Source organism: Chenopodium quinoa, unplaced genomic scaffold (genome assembly GCF_001683475.1).
Source record: "Chenopodium quinoa cultivar QQ74 unplaced genomic scaffold, ASM168347v1, whole genome shotgun sequence".
In the NCBI taxonomy this organism is placed as follows: Eukaryota; Viridiplantae; Streptophyta; class Magnoliopsida; order Caryophyllales; family Amaranthaceae; genus Chenopodium; species Chenopodium quinoa.
This window is the reverse complement of record NW_018742358.1, coordinates 115,994-135,862: the sequence shown is the minus strand read 5'-3', so window position 1 is coordinate 135,862 and position 19,869 is coordinate 115,994. Positions and strand designations below refer to the sequence as shown.

Sequence of the window (19,869 nt, the reverse complement as noted above, 5' to 3'; positions counted from 1 at the left end):
TAGTATAAATGGGGTTGATAGGAGAGTAAATAATAAAAATTTTGTACAAGTGGAGTTAATGAAAAGAAAAGTGTTGTGATTACTACGAAATGAAGAAAACAATTAGGAAAAACAATAAAAATTGGAGGAGGGAGTATTTAAAAAGTTAAGGTAAAAAAAATAATTAGGAAAAGCAATAAAAATTGGAGGAGGGAGTATTTAAAAAGTTAAGGTAAAAAAATAATTAGGAAAGATACTAAATGAGAACAACATTTTAAAATACCCGAAATGGAAAGTGAACACTATATTTAGGGACGAAGGGAGTATTAAAAAAGTTGAAGTAAGAAAAAAAACATTAGGAAAACGGAAGGAGTAATTGATTTGACTAACTAAGTGCATCAATGTTTGGTTTATACTCTCTCCGTCCCTTGTTAATTACCCATAGAGTAAAATCCACTTATTTTAGGAGCAAAATTTAAAAAAAAAAAAAATTTAAAAAAAAAAGTTAAACTGTTTTAATCAACTATTGATAAACAAAATTTAAAAGAAACCATTAATAAAGTAGTCAATTTGGCAAAGTTTAAAATAGAGTAGACATTTCCCTCTATTATAACAAACCACTTTCAAACAATAAGCTCCTCCTAGAAAGCCCTTTTAGAATCAAAGGTTTTGATCCAAACAACTCTTTCAACCCTCTAAGAGGGGTCAAAACTCAAAACTTCTCATTTTTGCTCAAAACTCTATATACCAAACACCCCTAATAATTAAAACCTACATAAAGACCATTTTTTAAAGAGTTCTGCATTACTAGAATAATTCTCTTGTGCCATATTAATGCTAAATCCTTGGCCTGCCTGCAGAAATATGGACATAAGGCAGTACTTACTCCTATCTCATTTCGTGACATTTATAAAAAATACTTAATCTAGTTTTGCTTATGGCAGAGTTCAAAGATAAAGGAAAATATTATCAGCAGCATAATCAACGTTTAATCTGCTTATAGACCCGGGGGATTTACTCTACAACCTAATGCAAGCATGAATCTTCATTTCACTCAACTCTATCCATGAATTAAAACAAGCATATTCCAACAAATTACACCCTAGAGATGATCGAAAGGCTCTGTTTACAACAGCACAAGTATTGAAACAATCAAGTGCTGATCTCTGCACACTTTGATCACCAGATAGGATGAAATTAAAAAGAATTGTGCCCTTGAGTATCTTTTCATAAGGTCTCTGAAGGCATAGGTGAAACTCAGAGCATCAAATAATGTTAACATCCACAATATATATGTGCTAACTTGAACTGGTTACAGGCTTTGAGGAAATTTAGAACCCAACAGTAAAGTCATTGATTATAGTTAACGACATTCACTGTGTTCGGTTGGTCTCAAACTTTCAAACCCAATTTTCAACATTCCAGCAAGCTTGCCTAAAGAGGAGAAATCTTCTACCATACAATGTTTGAACAAAATGCAATTTTGTTGCTTCTACAGGAAAGTATAAGACAAACCTGCATGAGAATGGCAAACGAATCTTCTATCAGACTATTGGAGAACGAAGTGGCTCGTTTGAGAAAAAAGCTTGCAAGTTCCCTTTCACATGTTCGTACAAATCATGGTAGGCATCATCTGTGCAAGCAGCAAGGTGGGGTGATAGCACAACGTTGTCTAATGCCAATAGCTCTTTTGGCACACTAGGCTCATTCTCAAACACGTCCAGCCCAGCACCTGCTATTTGGCCTTCCAGTAATAATTTCACCAGCTCTTTCTCATCAACTACAGACCCACGAGAAATATTGATGACAACTCCTTCCTTTCCCAATGCCAATAATACTTCCCTGTTTATCATATGCCTCGTTTCATCAGTTAATGGACAGCATATTACAAGAACATCACTATTAGCTGCCAATTCATGGATGTCTGGATAAAACGAGTATGGTACAGAAGGCTTCTTTTTCCTTGAGGTGTATAATATGCTGCAATTGAAACCCGCAAGTCTTTTTGCAATCCTGGAGCCAATACTTCCCAAACCAACAATCCCTATTTTCCTGCATCCGAGCTGAAAACAGTAGATACAAACAGCAACAGCATTAGGGAAGAAAGGACAACAAATGTAGCTAGATGGGCATAATGACATGCTAATTAGGATGTGAAGTTCAGAGTGATAAGAAAAGTACCAAAGCTCAATACAGGTTTTGCATAAAATTGTGTTGGATGATCAACTGAATGAAAGCTAGATGAAGTCTTTGAGAAATGGAATTAACGACTACATGGTAAATGAAAACCGTGCATAAAATTGATGTGGTTCTACCTTTACAAAAAAAGACACCAGGTTTATGAATAGCAGTTAGGTGTGCAGTCATGTAGATGAGCAACTGAGAGTCTAATACACGAATTGAAAATTTGAATTCTGCTTCAATTTTCAAACTTTACTATCACCCAGCCACAATTTCAAACTAGCAATCCGAAGTTTAATGATTTATTTTTCTTAATTTGATACAATAGTTGGGTGATTCAACTGAATATATGACTATTTTTCTAGCTTTATAAGGTTGTCTTCACATATTATTCGCAAAACTTATTCACCAAAGACAATTAATCCTTCCAAATATTATATACAGGAAAGAAGATAAATTTTGGTATTCAACCATTGATCATACTAAAAAAAATTATGGTAATCATTTTAACCAAAATCAAGTAAATGTAGTGTGTTCAAAAGAGGAGACTTATAATTCACAAGTAATGTCTTGTAGAGAATTTAGTGTTATAGGCAACCATTAATCATTTTATATGACACTGGTTGAATTAACTTAACTGTTGAGCAAAAACCAAGGGTGACAAATGTATAGTTCGGTTCAAATTTGGGTCATATTCAATTAACGAGTCATTTGATTTAGTTTCAACTTGGATACGACTAATTCGGTTTGGTACAGTAATAATTAAAATATCATAAAAAAGTCAACAACTATTAGTCAACTTACATAAAAATAATTTTTGGATAGGTTCAAGTCAAACTTAAAATTATTCTTCGACCCAAAAAATTTCATCACCTAAATACGACTCAAACTAAATTGACCCAACCCGAACCGCACATGAACAACACGATTACTCGTCAAGATACTAATCCAACAATTACTTCCAATGCCATTAATAAACACAAAGCTAGGGTTTAGAAATTGCATTTACCCGATTTCCCAACTGATATGCACCGGAAGCGCTCCAATTTCCGCTGCGAACGTAACGATCAGCGGCAGAAATCTTCCGGAGAACGTCAATTAACAGACCGATGGCAGAATCAGCACAATCAGTGGAGAAAACGTCGGCGGCATTAGCGACGGAAATACGACGGCGGCGGCATTCGTCAAGGTCGATGAAGTCGACACCAATGGTGGAGGTGACGATACAACGGAGGGAAGGTAAGTGATCGAGAATTTCGGCGGCGGTTATTCGAGGGCCGAGGCTGGTGACGAACATGGCGGTGACATCGTCGGAGGAGTTCTCGGCGGCGAGGAATTCCGGGAGAGAAAGTTGGGATTCGAAGGATTTGAGGAAGTTGAAATGGCGAGAGAATTGGGATTCGAAGCGCTGGTAGATTGGTGGAGGGGGTTTTAGGAGGAGCACTTTTTGGAGGTTTTTGGGGTTTGAAATCTGGGGTTTTGGGGTGGTTGTTTCCGCCATTGATGCAGGGGAGCGAAACATGTGTTTCAGTGTGATATTCATTTTGGACTATATGTACTGTATATAGACTATAGAGAGAGTAGGTGGTTTATTATTGGTTTAATTACGGATTTGCCACTTGATATGTAATCCAATGAGCATTAATGTGATAAACACGATCTAATCTGGTCTAATCTGATCTCACACGAAGTGTTTTGTACGGGGTATGTTATGTGTTTGATTCACTGAATTTGGGATACATTGGTATGATAATTGCTGCTTACCTATCAAATAAATGTATCATACTCAATAAGTCAATAGATGTGATATAACGTTGAGGTCTTAAGGACATCAATCTCTACATAAGTGACGATCATGTTCTCAATTAAAGAAGATATCAAGTGATGGAAACTAATTTTGGCACTTTCCCTTGTGAATAGAGCATTTAAAACCTCTCAATCAAAGAAGATATTATCCCCTCGAAAAAAAGAAAAAAAAAATCAAAGAAGATATAAGAGATGGAAACTAATTTTGGTACTTTTCCTTGTGAGTAGAGCATTTAAAACCGTACTCTTTGAATCACTTTTATGGAACGCCAAAAATAATTCTAGCTTGTAAAATATACTTAGTGTTATATGCTAATGAGTAGTTTTTTAACATTAAAAACGTAACTCTTACCAAAGTTACCAGTAGGCTACGTTTTGCTTGGTGCGTGACTAGGTTACGAAACACAATTATAAGGCATTGTTTGGTTGACAATTTGAAAATTCAAAATTCCCATAAATTTTGATTGATCAAGGGGGGCTAGGTAATTTACTTTCCTTGATTTGTGGGAAGTTGAAATTCCCATGAATTTTCACTTCCTCCATTTTTGCTTTTAAGTGTCAACCAAACAATTTCTCAATTTATCAAATCCCATGAATTTCCACTTCCCCCATTTTATATTGTCAACCAAACAAGTTTGTGGGGACTTGTGGTGTGCTCCGGTATTTTTTCCCTTTTAGAGACTAGTGGAATTTTAGGCAATGGTAGGTGTTAAAATGCAGATAAAATTGGTTTTTCATAGAAAGAGAAGTTTTACCTGCAGCTTTACATTCAAGACTCACTTCATTGTTTTGCACTTTTGCTTGCAGCATTAATTGTACTCTCTCTAACTCTAGTAACAAAAACTCAGAATAAAACTTCAACGATTCAACATGCTTTTCTGAATTTCAACAGCAATCTAAAAAACATACTTAAGGAATATGGTTGTTTGGTTGAACATAGAGCATTCAAGTATAATTAAAACTCCAGCCATCCAAATCAAAACAGCTTACTGCCCTGCTTCATATACATTTCTACCTGTGCCAAAGCAAAGCGTGCAGGCTTCAAACTCAGAAATCAGCTAGAGTTGTAATGCTGAGGCCATTATTCCAGACACTAGATTGTATGACTAAGTATTTTCATGACGTTTCCACCATCTTCATATCATAACTAACAGAGGAAGAACTATCTGTATTCTGCCACTCTGCCAGAGTATGACCCGTTAGTAATCATTCATCCATGACTGGAGAGAGTAATGGTTTGTTTGAAAAGAAAGCTTGGAGATTTCCTAGCGCAAGCTCAAAAACATCACGAAACGACTCATGAGTTAGATAGGCTGCATGAGGTGACAAAACAACATTGTCCATGCCAAGAAGCTCTTTCGGCACATTAGGCTCTTTCTCAAAAACATCCAATCCAGCACCAGCTATCTTACCTTCAGCTAAAAACCTCACCAATTCATTCTCATCGATTATAGGCCCTCGAGCAATATTAATGATGACACCTTCCTTCCCTAATGCTGTTAGCACTTCTTTGTTTATCATGTGCCTGGTTTGATCAGTTAAGGCACAACTTATAACCAAGGCATCACTGTTAGCAGCTAACTCGCAAATATCTGAGTAGTAAGGGTGTGAAACAGATGGTTTCTCTTTTCTTGAGTTGTACAGAATTTTGCAACCAAAAGCCTCCGATCTTTTCGCAATCCTACAGCCTATGCTTCCCAATCCGACAATTCCTATCCTCTTCCCCTTTAACTGCATGTTTGATTGTATTTAGTATTTGCAAACAACAAGCTAAGAATCTCACATACTTCAAAAATGTACAAGAAAATTTAAATCGCGTGGTATCTTATTAGATTCATCTCGATATATATTATACCAACAAAGGATGTATGCAGAACTGTAGGAGTTTTCTGGAAATGCCTCAACTGCAAACACTTTTAAAACTACTGAATTGCAAACAGAATTTTGAGATAAGATGATATTACCCTATGACCCAAACAATACAGTCCATCAGTGGAACACCAATCACCTCGCCGCACAAGCCGATCACCAGCAGACACCTTACGTAGAAGATTGATAAGAAGAGCCACTGCAAAGTCGGCACAATCATCAGAGTAAGCATCATCAGCATAAGATACAGCTATACCACGACGACCACACTCTGCAAGGTCAATGTGGTTGAGGCCAGCAGTGATGGTGACAATGCACCGGAGGTTTGGGAGATGATCGAGTACGTCAGCAGCGGTAATGAGAACGTGGCCACCAATGAGCATGGCGGTGACACCAGCAGAGTTTGCAGCAGCGAGGGATTCAGGCAGGGGAAGAGGGGAGTCGTAGGCCTTAATGAAGTGAAAATGTTTAGGGGGTGTTTGGTATGGGTTTTTGGAAGAGGTGGAAATGGAATCAGCTTACCGTTACCCTTACAATGCGTTTGGTTCACGAGTAAGGAAACAAATTCCGTTACCTTGTGGTAACTGTTTCCACCCTTTTGTTGCCAGGGTAAATCTTGGGGAAACAATTAACATCACTGGGCTCTAACACAAAAAACCAAACTCTTCTCTTTCCTCTCTCCTCTCTCCTCTCCTTCACCATTTTTCATCCGAATTCCCAAATTTGTTCTTCTAAAATTTTCCTGATAATTCTCTTAAGAAAACAGCAATTCTCCAAATTCCGCTCACTTTTTTTCAATTATCTACTTCAAATCACCAAGGATCCACAATCTCAGGTTTGTTATCTCATTTTTTTGTTGAAAAAAACCCTAGATTTTGATTATATGTTGAATTTGTATATTTTTCATTCTGATTGTTTGTATTTTGATTTTATATCTCGAAATACATGGATTGTTATTTAATTTCCATAATTTCGATTTTAAAATTATCTATCATTTCTCTCGTTTAATTTCTAGGGTTAATATGATATCAATTTCTAGGGTGGTTGATATCAATTTCGAATTTCTGCTAAATTAGATGGTATATATTGCTATTATTGCATGTAATTTGTTGTTTATTTTGTGTTTTTCCCCCATGATTTTGGTTTATTTGCTTATAAGAGCAACACAACCAGATTAGTTACCTGTATTTCGAATCCAAATACTCTGCTAGAGCAACCATTATTTGTTGTGATGATTTGTAACTTTTTCCAAGAAGACCTGCCAATTATTGCTTGTGTTAAGCATTATGTGCTTTGTTTTGCTAGAATTGCTAACAATCTGACCAGAAAGTCATGTAGCAAAGTAGCACTTTTATTAATGCTATGTCTTGTGTTATTTTGCCATTGCTTGTGTTAGGATCATGTGGTTGTTTTTTTAGAAATTATTTTCTAGTCACTGATGTTTGTGATAGTGTATATTGATACTATTGTATATTTTTTGGACTGATTTCTCAAGGTTTCTACAATGCCTCGACTTATGCGTTCCATATGGAAGAAAAAGCTAAAACAAATACTAGTTATTTCAATGGTTATTATTATTTTGATGATGTATTGGATGTGGCATATGATCTGTGTTGTTACAATAAAGGGTGTTCAATTGAAAGAAACAAAAAGTTGCTACGAATGTTAGTTTTGAGAGGGCTTTATAGAGAGAGTGATGTGAAATGCAAGAGTGAGCTTCGCGTTAATAGAAGAACTTTCAATATTATTTGTGAGATGCTTAGAGACATTGGGGGTTTGAGTGGAACAAAAAACATGTCGCTTCAAGAGATCGTAGCCATGTTTTTATACATGTTGGCTCACCCTAAGAAGAATAGGTATATTGGACAATATTTCTTTAGAAGTGGAGAAACCGTGAGCCGACAATTTCACCTTTGTCTAAGGGCTTTTCTCAAATTACACGAAGTATTACTTTACAATCCCACACCAATATTGGATGATTGTGAAGATGAAAGGTGGAAATTTTTCAAGGTATTGATAAGCAACCATTGAATGTCGAGAGAGATGAAGAAGATGATGTGAATTCTACTCATTTGGACACTTATTCTTCTACAAGTCAGCCCAGAAACGCCTCATGAAAATAGAGGATGATCACATAACTCCTTCAAAATGGCAAAAGTGAAGGCTTCTACAATTCATTCTTCCGCAATTGATTCTACTACTCAATCCGAAAAACGCTCTATAAAGGCGAAGGAGACTAAAGTGAAAGGAAAGAACAAGGTAGATTTGAAGAGTTTGTGTAGGAATGATGATGATGATTTGGTGGCCTCCCTCCATGATGTATCCAACAATTTTGGGAAGATATTTGAAAATATCAATGTTAATCTTGGGACTATGGCTAGTGCATGGTCTAAAGTGGAAGAAAGGGAGTAAAGGATGGATGAAAAAGTGAACAAGGTTTTGGACGAGGTGATGAAATTAGATGGCATTTCTCCATCCGAGGCTTTAGAGATTGCTACATTTCTCATGGAGGAAGAACATAAGCTCTGCATCTTTTATCAAGCTCCAACTAATATGAAGAAACAATATGCGATTGATCTTCTTAAGAAAAAGTAGAAAGTTTTTTCCTAAGTTGTTATGGAGTTAATGTTTCAACGGATTTTGAATACTGTTTTTAAAAATAAAAAATAAAAAAAAAATTGGAATGCAAGAATTTCAATGATTTTGTAATCAATAATTTATGTGACTTTGCCTATATCCAGTATTTGACATATTATGGTAATTAGTGTTGCTATACATTGCATAATGTGTAGCAAAAGTTAGCAAAGACAACAAAAAAAATAAGGAAAGCTATTTGTTTCCATGTTATCTATGTCAAACAAGAGGAAACGGATTGGTTGTAATCGTTTACATTTCCTTAGTAATACCAAACAACTAGTAAGGGTAACACTATATATTACTCTTTCCCCTCCTAATTTGTTTCCATTCTCTTACATTTACTAATTTGCTACCAAACGCCCCCTTAGAGAATTCGGCCTCAAAAAGAGAGAAGAAATGTAATGGATTGAGAATGAGGACCTTTGGGAGATTTTCCGGCTGAGATTTTCCGGTGATCTCCATTGCTAAATTAGTAAAGATGATATTATGTGAGATGAAGTGTGGAAATGTTGCTTTTATTTATAGTATTGAGGGTTTGTTACAAGCTTAGAGTTGTGCAATTATTTATGTAATTTCCTAGTATTAATTTGTAATCTTTCGGATTTATAACTAATTCAATGAACTTGTACATCCTAGGGACAAATAATTGAGTATGAAGAGTGAAGAAGACTACAATGTACAAGTATTACTTTCAAATTTCAATTATTTTGTAAGTAGCTTACTTTCGGACACATAAGAGTTGTAAAAAGTATGTACATCAATGATCAATCTAGTCAAATTATCAATACCAAGTGTTAATGTTAGGTAAAATAACTAAAATTAGTCGTCAAAAATTAGCTATTACTCCGTATTAGTTATGTAGTACAAATAATCACTAAACAATCACAATTCATAAGTGGGTATCAAATTATCAACGACGTCTTGGCCTAGTAAATCAAGCGCGTATAAAAACAATTTAGAAAGAGGAATTAAAGTTAAAAGATGAAATTACCCGATTACCCAAGCAATATTTTCCCTTACCACTCCAATCACCTCTTCGCACAAACCCATCAGCAGCAGTTACTTTCCGAAGCACATCAATGACAAGAGCCACCGCATGATCAGCGCAGTCATCGGAGTAAGAATCTCCGGCAGAAGCAACGGCAATACCACGGCGGCGACACTCAGGGAGGTCGATCTGATTAAGTCCAGCAGTAGTGGTGACGATACAACGGAGGTTTGGGATGTAATCGAAGACGTCACGTGCATTTAAAGGGACGTGTCCGCTGGCGAGTAAGGCGGTGACTCCGGCGGAGTTTGCGGCGGCGAGGAAGTGAGGGAGCGGAAGAGGTGAATCGGAAGCTTTGATGAAGTGGAAGTGTTGGGAGAATTCGGATTCGTGGATTGGGAAGGCTGGTGGTGGTTTAATAATGAGGACTTTCTGTAGTGGTGTTTTGGCGTCAATCGACATTGATGGCTGATAAGAGAATAATGTAATGGTGAAAGGAAGGTTGGTTTTGTTTGTGGATTTAATTTAATCGACTATTCTGTTGGTTCTAACTTTGATTAATGTATGGATGGATAATCATGGTCTTGGGGTCTTGTATGGTTAGCCTGTTAGGTATAGGTGTCAATTTGGGTAAATGACGTTCTTGAATGTGTTGATTACGTCCAGTCAAGTCAGGTTTAATTTAAGTTTGAGTTATACAGAGTACTTTCTTCGTCTTTTTATTAAGAGTCTGTATTTTAAATTTAGATAATCAAAATTAAGAGTCTATTTTTATTTAAAAATTGTACTTTAATATAATATTTTCCTCTTTTTGATGAATTGTCATACTTTTTACATTAGTTCTAACAACTTTTTCTTTCTCTTAATCTCTCAATCATTAGTTTTAAAGAATCTACGACTTTATTAATTCTTGTGAAAAAATCTAAGTAAGCTCTTAATAAAAGGACGAAGGGAGTACTAAATTTATTACTCTGTATCCGTATAAGTTACAATCTAAATTGGGTTACATACCACTTAAATCCTGTCGAATCTGATCTATATTGATACCTCTACCTTTGAGTTTCTAACTTTGGTTTTTTGTGATCCATGTGATTCCACGTTTGTGTAATGTTCTTTGAATTAGTTTCCTCCACACATTTTGTGTTTCATGTTGATTAAAGTATAAAATAAAATATTTACATATCTTAGTTTTTCATGTAAAAATCTAAAATTAAGTTTAGTGTTGGTTTAATATATAAATAAGTCCGTAAAATACATGATCTTCTTTGAATTATATCAATGTATATTCTCAATACACTGAATATTAGTTTAGTAATGTTTTAAACTCAAGATATACGAAGTACTACAAGTTTTGCAATTGCATTAATTGAATTGTTGCATTTTTTTATTTTTATTTTTATTTTTTTTGAATGGAATCGTTGCATTTACTTTGAAAACAAAGTTATTATACGGAGTATATTTATATCTTTTAGAATTAAAACATTTGGACTTCAGTTTATCTCACGATTAGTATTTCTTTATAAAATGCTCTGTACTAGCAATGGCGGAGCCACGTTGAAACTAGGGGGACAGCTAATTTCCAAAAAAAAAAACATTGATTTTTGTTGTTTACAACGTGCAGTAATTAGGAATATATTACTAGTAGTTATACATATAGCTTTTTGTTGTAACATATACGTTATATGTTACAAGACATAAACATGGTATAGTGGTTGTTGAGGGAGAATAAGGATGGACATGATAATGTTTTTCCCTCTTTTTGTTCCAAGTTCGATTCCTAACACTCCCGTTTAACCACTATTGTTATTTTTGCTATTTTTTTTCCCTCCTTACGATAATCTGCTCTAATTTTCTTATTCTTGTTTTGCTTTTTTTATTTTTTTTTTCTTGCTTTGGGATTTCATTTTACAGCTTATACGGAGTAGTTCATATAAAGTATTTCATCCGTTCTTTATTTATTGCACCATGAGTGATTTTACGTTTACCAATGTATTATATTGCCTATTTATATCTTTAATTATACTTTTGTAAAAATTATAAAAAAAATTGATATTTAAAAAGTAGATTTCTAGACGAATCTAACTAGAACCCACATGATAATATTTTTCCTTATGAAAAAATGGACATGATAATGTTTTTCCTTATGAAAAAATGGAGGAAGTCTTAGAAGTCTTTCTTTCAAAAAAAAAAAAAAAAAAAAATACTCCGCATTATAAGTATTCAAGCACCTAATTTCGTTCATTTAACTATTTTTATTTAACGGGTATTTATCTATATAATTACGTACCACTTTACTGATAGTGATTACTAATAGGCTAGTTCATACAATTTATTAATGAATACTTTCTATGTTTTTTTTTATACTTGTAACACATCTAGGCTATTTGAAGAGGTGATTAAATTAAGTAAACAGATATTTAAGCTACTCCCTCTATGTTTTAATAAGTGTTACAGTTTGATCAGCACATAATTTTAGGCAATTTCAATGACTTAAATAAAATAAGAGGTAAGTGGGGTGGTAGAAGTATTAAAAAATTGTTAAAGAAAAATAGTGGGGTCAATAGTTTATTGAAAATTAATGAATGTGAGAGGGAAAAAATAATAATAAAAAAAATTAGTAGTGGGTTTAGATAGGGACCATGAGAAGAGAGAGATATAATACTCATATTAAAATGTAGCTTTTTGCCAAAAAAGAAAGTGTAACACTTATCAAAACACGGCCGGATTTGGTAAGTGTAACACTTATTCAAACACGGAGGGAGTATGAAATATAAATCGTAACAACTTATCACTTTCTTGTTATCAATGGTAAAATTTTGTGAATTAATTTATCCGTTTACCTAGTCTAATATCTCCCTAAAAATACGTGCTAAAGAGGTGTGTTGCGAGTAAATAAAAACGGAGGAAGTATATATTAACATATTACTGTATTTTTTTATTTCTTTAACTATGTGTGCCTTAATTCTATTTTTGTTTTATTAATAGATTACCATTAATTAATTTTTTTAGACTAAAGAGTACACTATAATACTTGATTAGTTAGTTGCGTCAATTTATTTTTCGAATGTAATAAAAAAAACCCTTCATATCTATTATCAATTTGTCGAAAAAAAATTACAATTTGATTTATGATAAGGTAATTGATTCATACTTATCAATTATTGGATTGTATAACCTGAAAATTGGGGTTTGCAAACAAACATTTATTCTTTTGTTGGATAAATTTCTTAATTTGCGATGAAACTTTTAATAACTTTCTCTTTTGCCATATAGGAATAATTGTCATATGCGATTTCAAATAAATATTAAACAAATTATGCGAGCAATTTTTTTCTTAAATTTTTGTCGAGTTATTAAACATCTAAAATTTGTCACCCCTGATTCAAAATCCTGGCTCCGCCACTGCATATTAGCTAATTTTTCCATGACAAATAATTGATATCCCATTATCTCCTATCTCGTATATTTTTCAATATAATAACAATTGATAACCAAATAATGAAATGGGGTAACAATATTGAGCACCACTTAAAATTAGTTGTCACGATAACAGTTGTTGTTAGCTGGTCTCGAGACCAGCCAGAGTTGGTTGGTCTCGTTCGGAAATGAACATTTACCATAACAAAACTGAACAATTTCTAACAGAACATATTTTACAATAATTTTGTATTTCTCAATAATTAAATGTTCATTTTTCATACAATATGATGTTCATTCATTTAAAATAAATGTCCATTTTCATGCCGTATGATGTTCATTCTTATAAAATAAATGTTCATTTTCTTTGTTAATTAATACAATTTTTTTTTTGTTTAGTTGTATAAAATGTTCATTTTTACAATAAATGATGTTCAATTAACATTAACATTAATAATGTTAGACATTAGCATTTTGTTCATTATTAAAAAACATATTGTTGATTTATTTAATTGATATTAAATCATATCATTCAGCAAATTACAAGATATTTATTCAAGAGAATTTAACAAATCAAGGTATTTCACTTGAAGCTTAAAAAAATGTTGATGAATAAGCAACAAAATGATATGTTAATTTTTATTTACAACTGAAATGTTCAATTATATAACATTAGATGTGCAATTATTTTTTTTTTTTTTTCAGTTTCACAGTCTCTTTATTTTATTCTTATATTATAAATATTCATTTTTATATATTGCAATGTTCAATTACTATATGTTCATTTTTTTCTAATAAATGTTCATTTTATTTCTAGTAAATATTCATTTTTATAGCACAAGACCAGCCAGCTATAGCTGGTCGCGCGACCAGCTAAGAATTTGCGGTCACGATAAGTTGAAAATAATACTTGTATGAGACACGTTGAGTAGGCTTTGATAGGTTACCCAAAACCATTATGAAATATTGAAATCTATTGACGTACATTTTTGTTTTCTATTGAGCGGGCCTCTTGCTACTGGGTTGGTTGCGTGGGCGTTGTGCATGAATCACGATCCACGATCCTATTCGTCTCTACAATTATTATGTCGTGTTAAGCTTGAAGCAGCTTTATCCAGCCAGGTGAGGTCAATTCATGGCAACTTGCCAAGCTCTATGTACACTCAATGTGGCTTGGACACAATTTCTTGGTCGTGCCAATACATGATTGTCATAGGCCTCCACATAACCCAATTTACAGCCGCTCAAATCTTATTTACTACGGATTACTAAGTAATAAGTATTTTACATTTTTACTCCTTCCGTTTTTAAATACTTGTTCCATTTCCTTATTTGAAAAGTTTTTATAATATTTAATTCATTTCTCTCAATTAGTAGACCCAACATAAATTATATTTTTATTAATTTTATATTCTCTCTCCTTCAATTCTCTCAACTACTTTTGCTTTTTAATAATATTTTACTCTTCCACCTAGCCCACTAGCTACCTATATATTTTATTATTTTCTCCTAAAACTCCGCACATTGAGAAATGAAGCAAGTATTGAAAACGGAGGAAATTGATTTTGGCACACCATTAATTGATTTTGACACACCCCTATGTGAGAAAAGTATAGAAAACCGTGCTCTCACATAAAGGTGTGCCAAAATTAATTTTGGTGTGTCAAAATCATTTCTCCAAAACGGAGGGAGTATTAGTTTAACGGTCTAATGCTTGGTTGTGTATAAATTATTAAGTGCAATCAACATATTTATATTTAATCATTAATGACAAAAGAAATACCCAAAAAAAGATAATGCAAATGGGTTTGTGAGTGAGAAAAATAACAATATAATAGGAAGTAGATTTTCTTACCAAATAAAAAAGCGTGACAATTGTTTAAAAAATGGATGAAAAAAATTGGTACAATCAATCAGTTTCGAAAATCATTTAAGCATACTTCACTCGTATCATCATAAAATCAAATCTATGAGTCACTCACTCTTCAAATTTGTGACTTATACCAATTTCTCTTTCCTATTGGTCAAATCCGTTTACAAAGTGATCTTATAATAAATAAATAAAAAGTCTTAAAATTTAAATGTACTCTACAGTTTGTTGATAATGTCTAGCGACTTGCGAGTATGAACAAAAATGGTCCCCCAATTAGATTTGCGTAACATTTTTATTTAGACATTATATAAAGTTATAAACCATAGAGTTTACTCCTCCATAAAACTATAGTTGTCAATCTTGTCATCCCTATTTCCCAAAATAGGCAACATTAGATCATCCCTTCAAAGTCCTTACACAACCACGTCCAAAAACGAAAACTATAATGACATCGGTTAATGCCACCCAACCGGTCTTAGCATTCGACCGTCAGGACGATGTCATAAAATTCGATGACACAAAACTAGGAGTTAAAGGCCTAGTCGACTCTGGTGTCACCCAAATCCCTTCCTTCTTCTGCCACCCTCCAGAAACCCTGTGCCCGACATGGGTGCTGACCCCATTCCCGTAATCGATCTATCAGATCCAACACCAGAGGTGGTAGAACAATTCCGTAAAGCCGCAGGTACATTCCGGTTTTTTCAAGTGGTAAACCATGGAGTCCCAGTTTCTCTCCTTGATCGCCTTGTAAAAGCCGTCAAGGCATTTCATGAACTCCCACCTGAAGAGAGGATGAAGCATTACAGACGAGATATGGCAAACGGTGTTAACTACTTTTCGAACGTTTTGGTAACAAAAGCTGCCAGCTGGAAAGATTCGTTGCAGGTTCGGTTGAGTCTTACTATGGCTGCTATTGATGCTATTCCGGATATTTGCAGGTAATAAACAATGCTGATTTTGTAACTTTTGGGTCTGAGATGAGTTTCACGTGTTTGTTTGTATGATTTATCGGCAATTTCTATTGTTCAATCATATTGTACAATCAATTATCACAAAGTTGAGAATCTAACCCCTCTTACAGAGTTGGAAGGAGGGCCTCCAATCATTAAAGCCTTGTACTTGAGCATATATGTGTGTGAACAAAGTTTAAGGAAAGGTAGAGGCCATAGAGAGAACTTTAACTAAAGAAATACTGAAAAAAAAAAAAAACCAAGTGGGTTAATAAGATACTCTCTCCCTTTCTCTTTTTTTTTTCTTTTTTTTTTTTTTTTTTTTTTTTTTTTGCATCACTTGAGGATGCTTAGAGTTTTAGGGGGTGAATTTGCTATAATATAATAATGTGAGTGGATGGATAATTTATTATACTTCTTCCATTTTTTTTTTATTGCACGGGTTGAGCACAACTTTTTTTGGTAGTGGAAAAAAGGATGAGAGAGAAAGGTAAATATACAAAATTGCCCATGTGATGGTTTACATAAACTAAAAAAATCAAGTGTTGAAAAGTAAGGGTATATTTGTTATTTGTTGTAAACATAAATATTTCTTTTCCTTAAATAGAAATGGTGTCATATTTGTGATATTTCCTTAAAAAGCAAATGATGCAATATTAAAAAACAGTAAAATTGTAAAAGTAATGTGTGGACCATTAAAGTGAAAGTATGTGTGAGAGAGTAGTGGGGACCATGAGAGAAAGAAATGATAAATTAATTTAAGTGAGGTTTAAAGTAAGGAAGATAAATGATACTATAGTATAATGTTACTATATATAAAAGTGATGCAAATAAAATAAAACATCCATATAAAGTAAGTGATGCAAATAAAATAAAACATGTATAAAAGACAAGTGATGCAAATAAAAAAAAACAGTAAAATAATACTGGAATAAGAAAATGGATGAGAAAAGTGTTGTCATTAATCACAAACAAAAATTGTTTAAAATAGATGAAAAAGTGTTGCAATTGCAAATAATCAGAAAAGAAAATTGTTTTAAATACACTTTATTATCATAAGACCGATTTTACGAGTCACTAAATCACTGTAAGCTTGTAACCTTATTCCAATCTCTTTCTATTGTCCACCCCATCAATCTAGAGTTTCTAGACTGTACAATTTGTTGATAACTTCTCGCGAGTATGAACAAAAGTGGTCCCCAAATTAAAGTTGCGTAGCTTATTTATTTTGACAATATATAACCATAAAGTTCCGTATTAATCTCATTTTTTTCTAAGTTGAAAATTCACACCAAAAATTGACTACTACTCCTCCTCCTTAAAACTATATGTCATCCCTATTCCCAAAATTAGAACATCCCCTGAAAGTCCTTACACATTTACGCCCAAAAACGAAAACAGGAACTATAATGACATCGGTTACCCAACCGGTCTTAGCATTCAACCGTCAGGACGATGTCAAAAAATTCGAAGACACAAAACTAGGAGTTAAAGGCCTAGTCGATTCAGGTGTCACCCAAATCCCTTCCATCTTCCACCACCCTCCAGAAAGCCTGATCAATTCAGCACCCGACACGGATCCTGACCCAATTCCCGTGATCGACCTATCAGGTCCAACACCAGAGGTGGTGGACCAAGTCCGTAAAGCCGCGGGAACGTTTGGGTTTTTTCAAGTGGTAAACCATGGAGTCCCAGTTTCTCTCCTTGATCGCCTTGTAAAAACGGTCAAGGCATTTCACGAACTCCCGCCTGAAGAGAGGATGAAGCATTACCGGAGAGATATGGCAACTGGTGTTACCTACTTTTCGAACATTGATCTCTTCGTATCAAAAGCTGCCAGCTGGAGGGATACGTTACAACTTCGGTTGGGTCCTACTATGGCTGATATTGATGCTATTCCGGATATATGCAGGTAATAATGCTGATTTTTTTTTTTAAGCTTTTATCTAAAACTTGACATGTTTTGTGACTGAGAGTTTCGTGTTGGATTTGCATTGATCGTTTTTGTTTGTCATTATTGTGTGTTGTTTTTTTCAGTTTGTCTCGTGTTTTGAATTTTCGGATTTCAGATGAGTTTCATGTGTTTGTATTATTTATCGGTAGTTTCTATTGTACAATCAATTATAACAATAAATAATATAGTACGAGTAGTGTAATTGAACAAAAATATTAAGCAACCCATGAATATCTTGATGGTGTAACTACACGTCTCTACAATGTTGATTTTTTTTTTTCTTCACGTAATTATAAGTACAAGAAAATTCTTGGGCTATACCACACAAGTTTGAATTTTGTTGATTAATGTTTGAAGGATACACCTTCCCTTCTGTTCATCCTTTGTCATTTGATCCAACTTTGTGGACTTATTAGGGACAACCTAATTTTTGGACCACATAGATTTGATTCACCCGAACCCAAATTGACAGGCATGTAAATATATTTTAATTTTCGGTATTTTAGATCACTAAATTTGATTTTTCTTCAATGATAAACTAATTTAGAATAAACATGACCTCAACCTAATCTTGATACGACTCGAGAAAAAAGACATGTTAGCTACCGTGACCTAAGCCACCCTTGTCATCTCAATCATTTTTTTTTTTTTTTCTAAAACAAAACTGCAAGTTATTGAATTCTAAACTTGCTCAGAAGCAGTCCACTCACTAAAGAAATGTCCAAAATTGTTCCCAGAATTGGATTAGTCCACTCTATGATATGGATTTCTATATTAATCCTTATAATTATAGATGTATTTGGCAACTTGATTCTAAAGAATAGATTAGCTAAAAATCAGTGGATATTAAAATGAATGGAATATATCCTTATCCTTTTCCTAAACTACAGTAAATATGTTAGGTAATCATATTCAACTTTTAGTTGGTATGGGGTAATATTTTTGATTTGTTGACATTGGTATTAAGCAGTTTATTACGGAGTACTCAACTACGAGTAATTTTTCCGTCAATATTTGTTGTTTCTAGTTTGACTTTGTTTTTTGTCGTTAAAAAGATTCTAAAATCTAAATAGATAAAACAAATACATACGGAAGGAGTAAATGGTTATTTTGGACAATTGGATACCGTAAGTACATAAATTACCCCTGTCCCGTCTAAAAGACTTTGAGATCTACCATTCTTGTTGATGTATAACCTAAGTTTTATGGTAAAAGTACCACTGTTACGTATCGTGTTGAAACCTTATTAAAAGTTGATTAATCCCTGAAGATTGGTTCTCATTGATGATGTTATTTCCAAATGATTAATTCTGGCAGAAATGAGATTCTTGAATGGGATAAGGAAGTGAAACAGCTAACTGAGAAGCTATTGGGACTATTCTCTCAAGGATTGGGAGTGAAAGCCGATAAGTTGACAGAGATGTCATGTTCAGGAGGAAGAGTCATGGTTGGACACTACTATCCTTATTGTCCCGAGCCTAACAAGACAGTTGGGATCGCGTGCCATACAGATCCCGGTGTTCTCACTGTGCTGCTGCAGGATCAAGTTGGTGGGTTGCAAATTAAACATGAAGGAAATTGGGTGAATGTGAAACCAGTCCATGGTGCACTTGTTATTAATGTTGGTGACCTTCTTCAGGTACCAAACATAGCTTAATTTTGACTGTAAACCTATTAATTACTGCAGGGTTTCAGTTTGTTAAAAAGCTGGTTGTCTTTGTGTCTTTCTCAGATCCTCTCGAATGATAAGTACACGAGTGTAGAGCACCGAGTGTATGCTAATCCTCAGCATGAACCACGGGTGTCAATCGCTGTGTTCTGCAACCCTAGCAAGAGGGATGACTTGTATGGACCATTACCAGAGATAGTATCACCTCGAGAACCTGCACATTACCAGCAATTCACATACTCAGAATTCATTAACAGGTTTTTTAAAAAGGAACTGGATGGAAAGTCCTTGGCCAAATACTTCAGTTTGGAAAACGAGTGATTAATCATGTTGGGATGATTTGTGATCATGTAACTGCTCGGCGTGATTGTGTAGTTAATCTATGAATCATTTGGTTCCGTTGATGTACTGATGTGTACTCTTTCATGTCAGAATTGTGGTTAACCTGTATTTATCTTGAGCCTTCCATCACTAATCATGTTGTCATTTTATTGAAAAACAGAACAGTCAGAATTGCGGTTACGTTGATTTCTTTTGTTCACAAGT

General features: G+C 34.1%; 3 protein-coding genes across 3 annotated transcripts; 1 reads left to right on the top strand and 2 right to left on the bottom strand.

Annotated features, from left to right (window-relative positions):
- Positions 1-1,125: 1,125 nt before the first annotated feature.
- Positions 1,126-4,175, bottom strand: LOC110695803 (glyoxylate/hydroxypyruvate reductase HPR3-like). Its single transcript, XM_021873036.1, has 2 exons — positions 3,170-4,175; positions 1,126-2,042 (listed from the first exon to the last, which is right to left on the bottom strand). The coding sequence occupies exons 1-2, from the start codon at positions 3,701-3,703 to the stop codon at positions 1,524-1,526; spliced, it is 1,053 nt and encodes a 350-aa protein (XP_021728728.1). The 5' UTR covers positions 3,704-4,175; the 3' UTR covers positions 1,126-1,523.
- A 494-nt stretch (positions 4,176-4,669) lies between these two features.
- LOC110695814 (glyoxylate/hydroxypyruvate reductase HPR3-like) lies at positions 4,670-10,149 on the bottom strand. The gene is made up of 2 exons (XM_021873044.1): positions 9,464-10,149; positions 4,670-5,697 (listed from the first exon to the last, which is right to left on the bottom strand). Exons 1-2 carry the CDS (start codon positions 9,920-9,922, stop codon positions 5,173-5,175), a joined length of 984 nt encoding a protein of 327 aa, XP_021728736.1. The 5' UTR covers positions 9,923-10,149; the 3' UTR covers positions 4,670-5,172.
- Positions 10,150-16,031: 5,882 nt separating this feature from the next.
- Positions 16,032-19,845, top strand: LOC110695786 (1-aminocyclopropane-1-carboxylate oxidase homolog 4-like). Its single transcript, XM_021873019.1, has 3 exons — positions 16,032-17,612; positions 18,972-19,293; positions 19,387-19,845. Exons 1-3 carry the CDS (start codon positions 17,029-17,031, stop codon positions 19,642-19,644), a joined length of 1,164 nt encoding a protein of 387 aa, XP_021728711.1. The 5' UTR covers positions 16,032-17,028; the 3' UTR covers positions 19,645-19,845.
- The last annotated feature ends 24 nt before the right edge of the window (positions 19,846-19,869 follow it).

What these genes read in the sequence shown, in the direction of transcription:
- LOC110695803 (XM_021873036.1), bottom strand. Translation starts at nt 3,703, where the DNA reads ATGAATATCACACTGAAACACATGTTTCGCTCCCCTGCATCAATGGCG. An exon ending in CATATCAGTTGGGAAATCGG is followed by an intron (nt 2,043 to 3,169) that starts GTAAATGCAATT and finishes TACTGTTTTCAG; the next exon opens with CTCGGATGCAGGAAAATAGG.
- LOC110695814 (XM_021873044.1), bottom strand. Translation starts at nt 9,922, where the DNA reads ATGTCGATTGACGCCAAAACACCACTACAGAAAGTCCTCATTATTAAA. An exon ending in AATATTGCTTGGGTAATCGG is followed by an intron (nt 5,698 to 9,463) that starts GTAATTTCATCT and finishes TCAAACATGCAG; the next exon opens with TTAAAGGGGAAGAGGATAGG.
- LOC110695786 (XM_021873019.1), top strand. Translation starts at nt 17,029, where the DNA reads ATGTCATCCCTATTCCCAAAATTAGAACATCCCCTGAAAGTCCTTACA. An exon ending in GCTATTCCGGATATATGCAG is followed by an intron (nt 17,613 to 18,971) that starts GTAATAATGCTG and finishes TAATTCTGGCAG; the next exon opens with AAATGAGATTCTTGAATGGG. An exon ending in ATGTTGGTGACCTTCTTCAG is followed by an intron (nt 19,294 to 19,386) that starts GTACCAAACATA and finishes TGTCTTTCTCAG; the next exon opens with ATCCTCTCGAATGATAAGTA.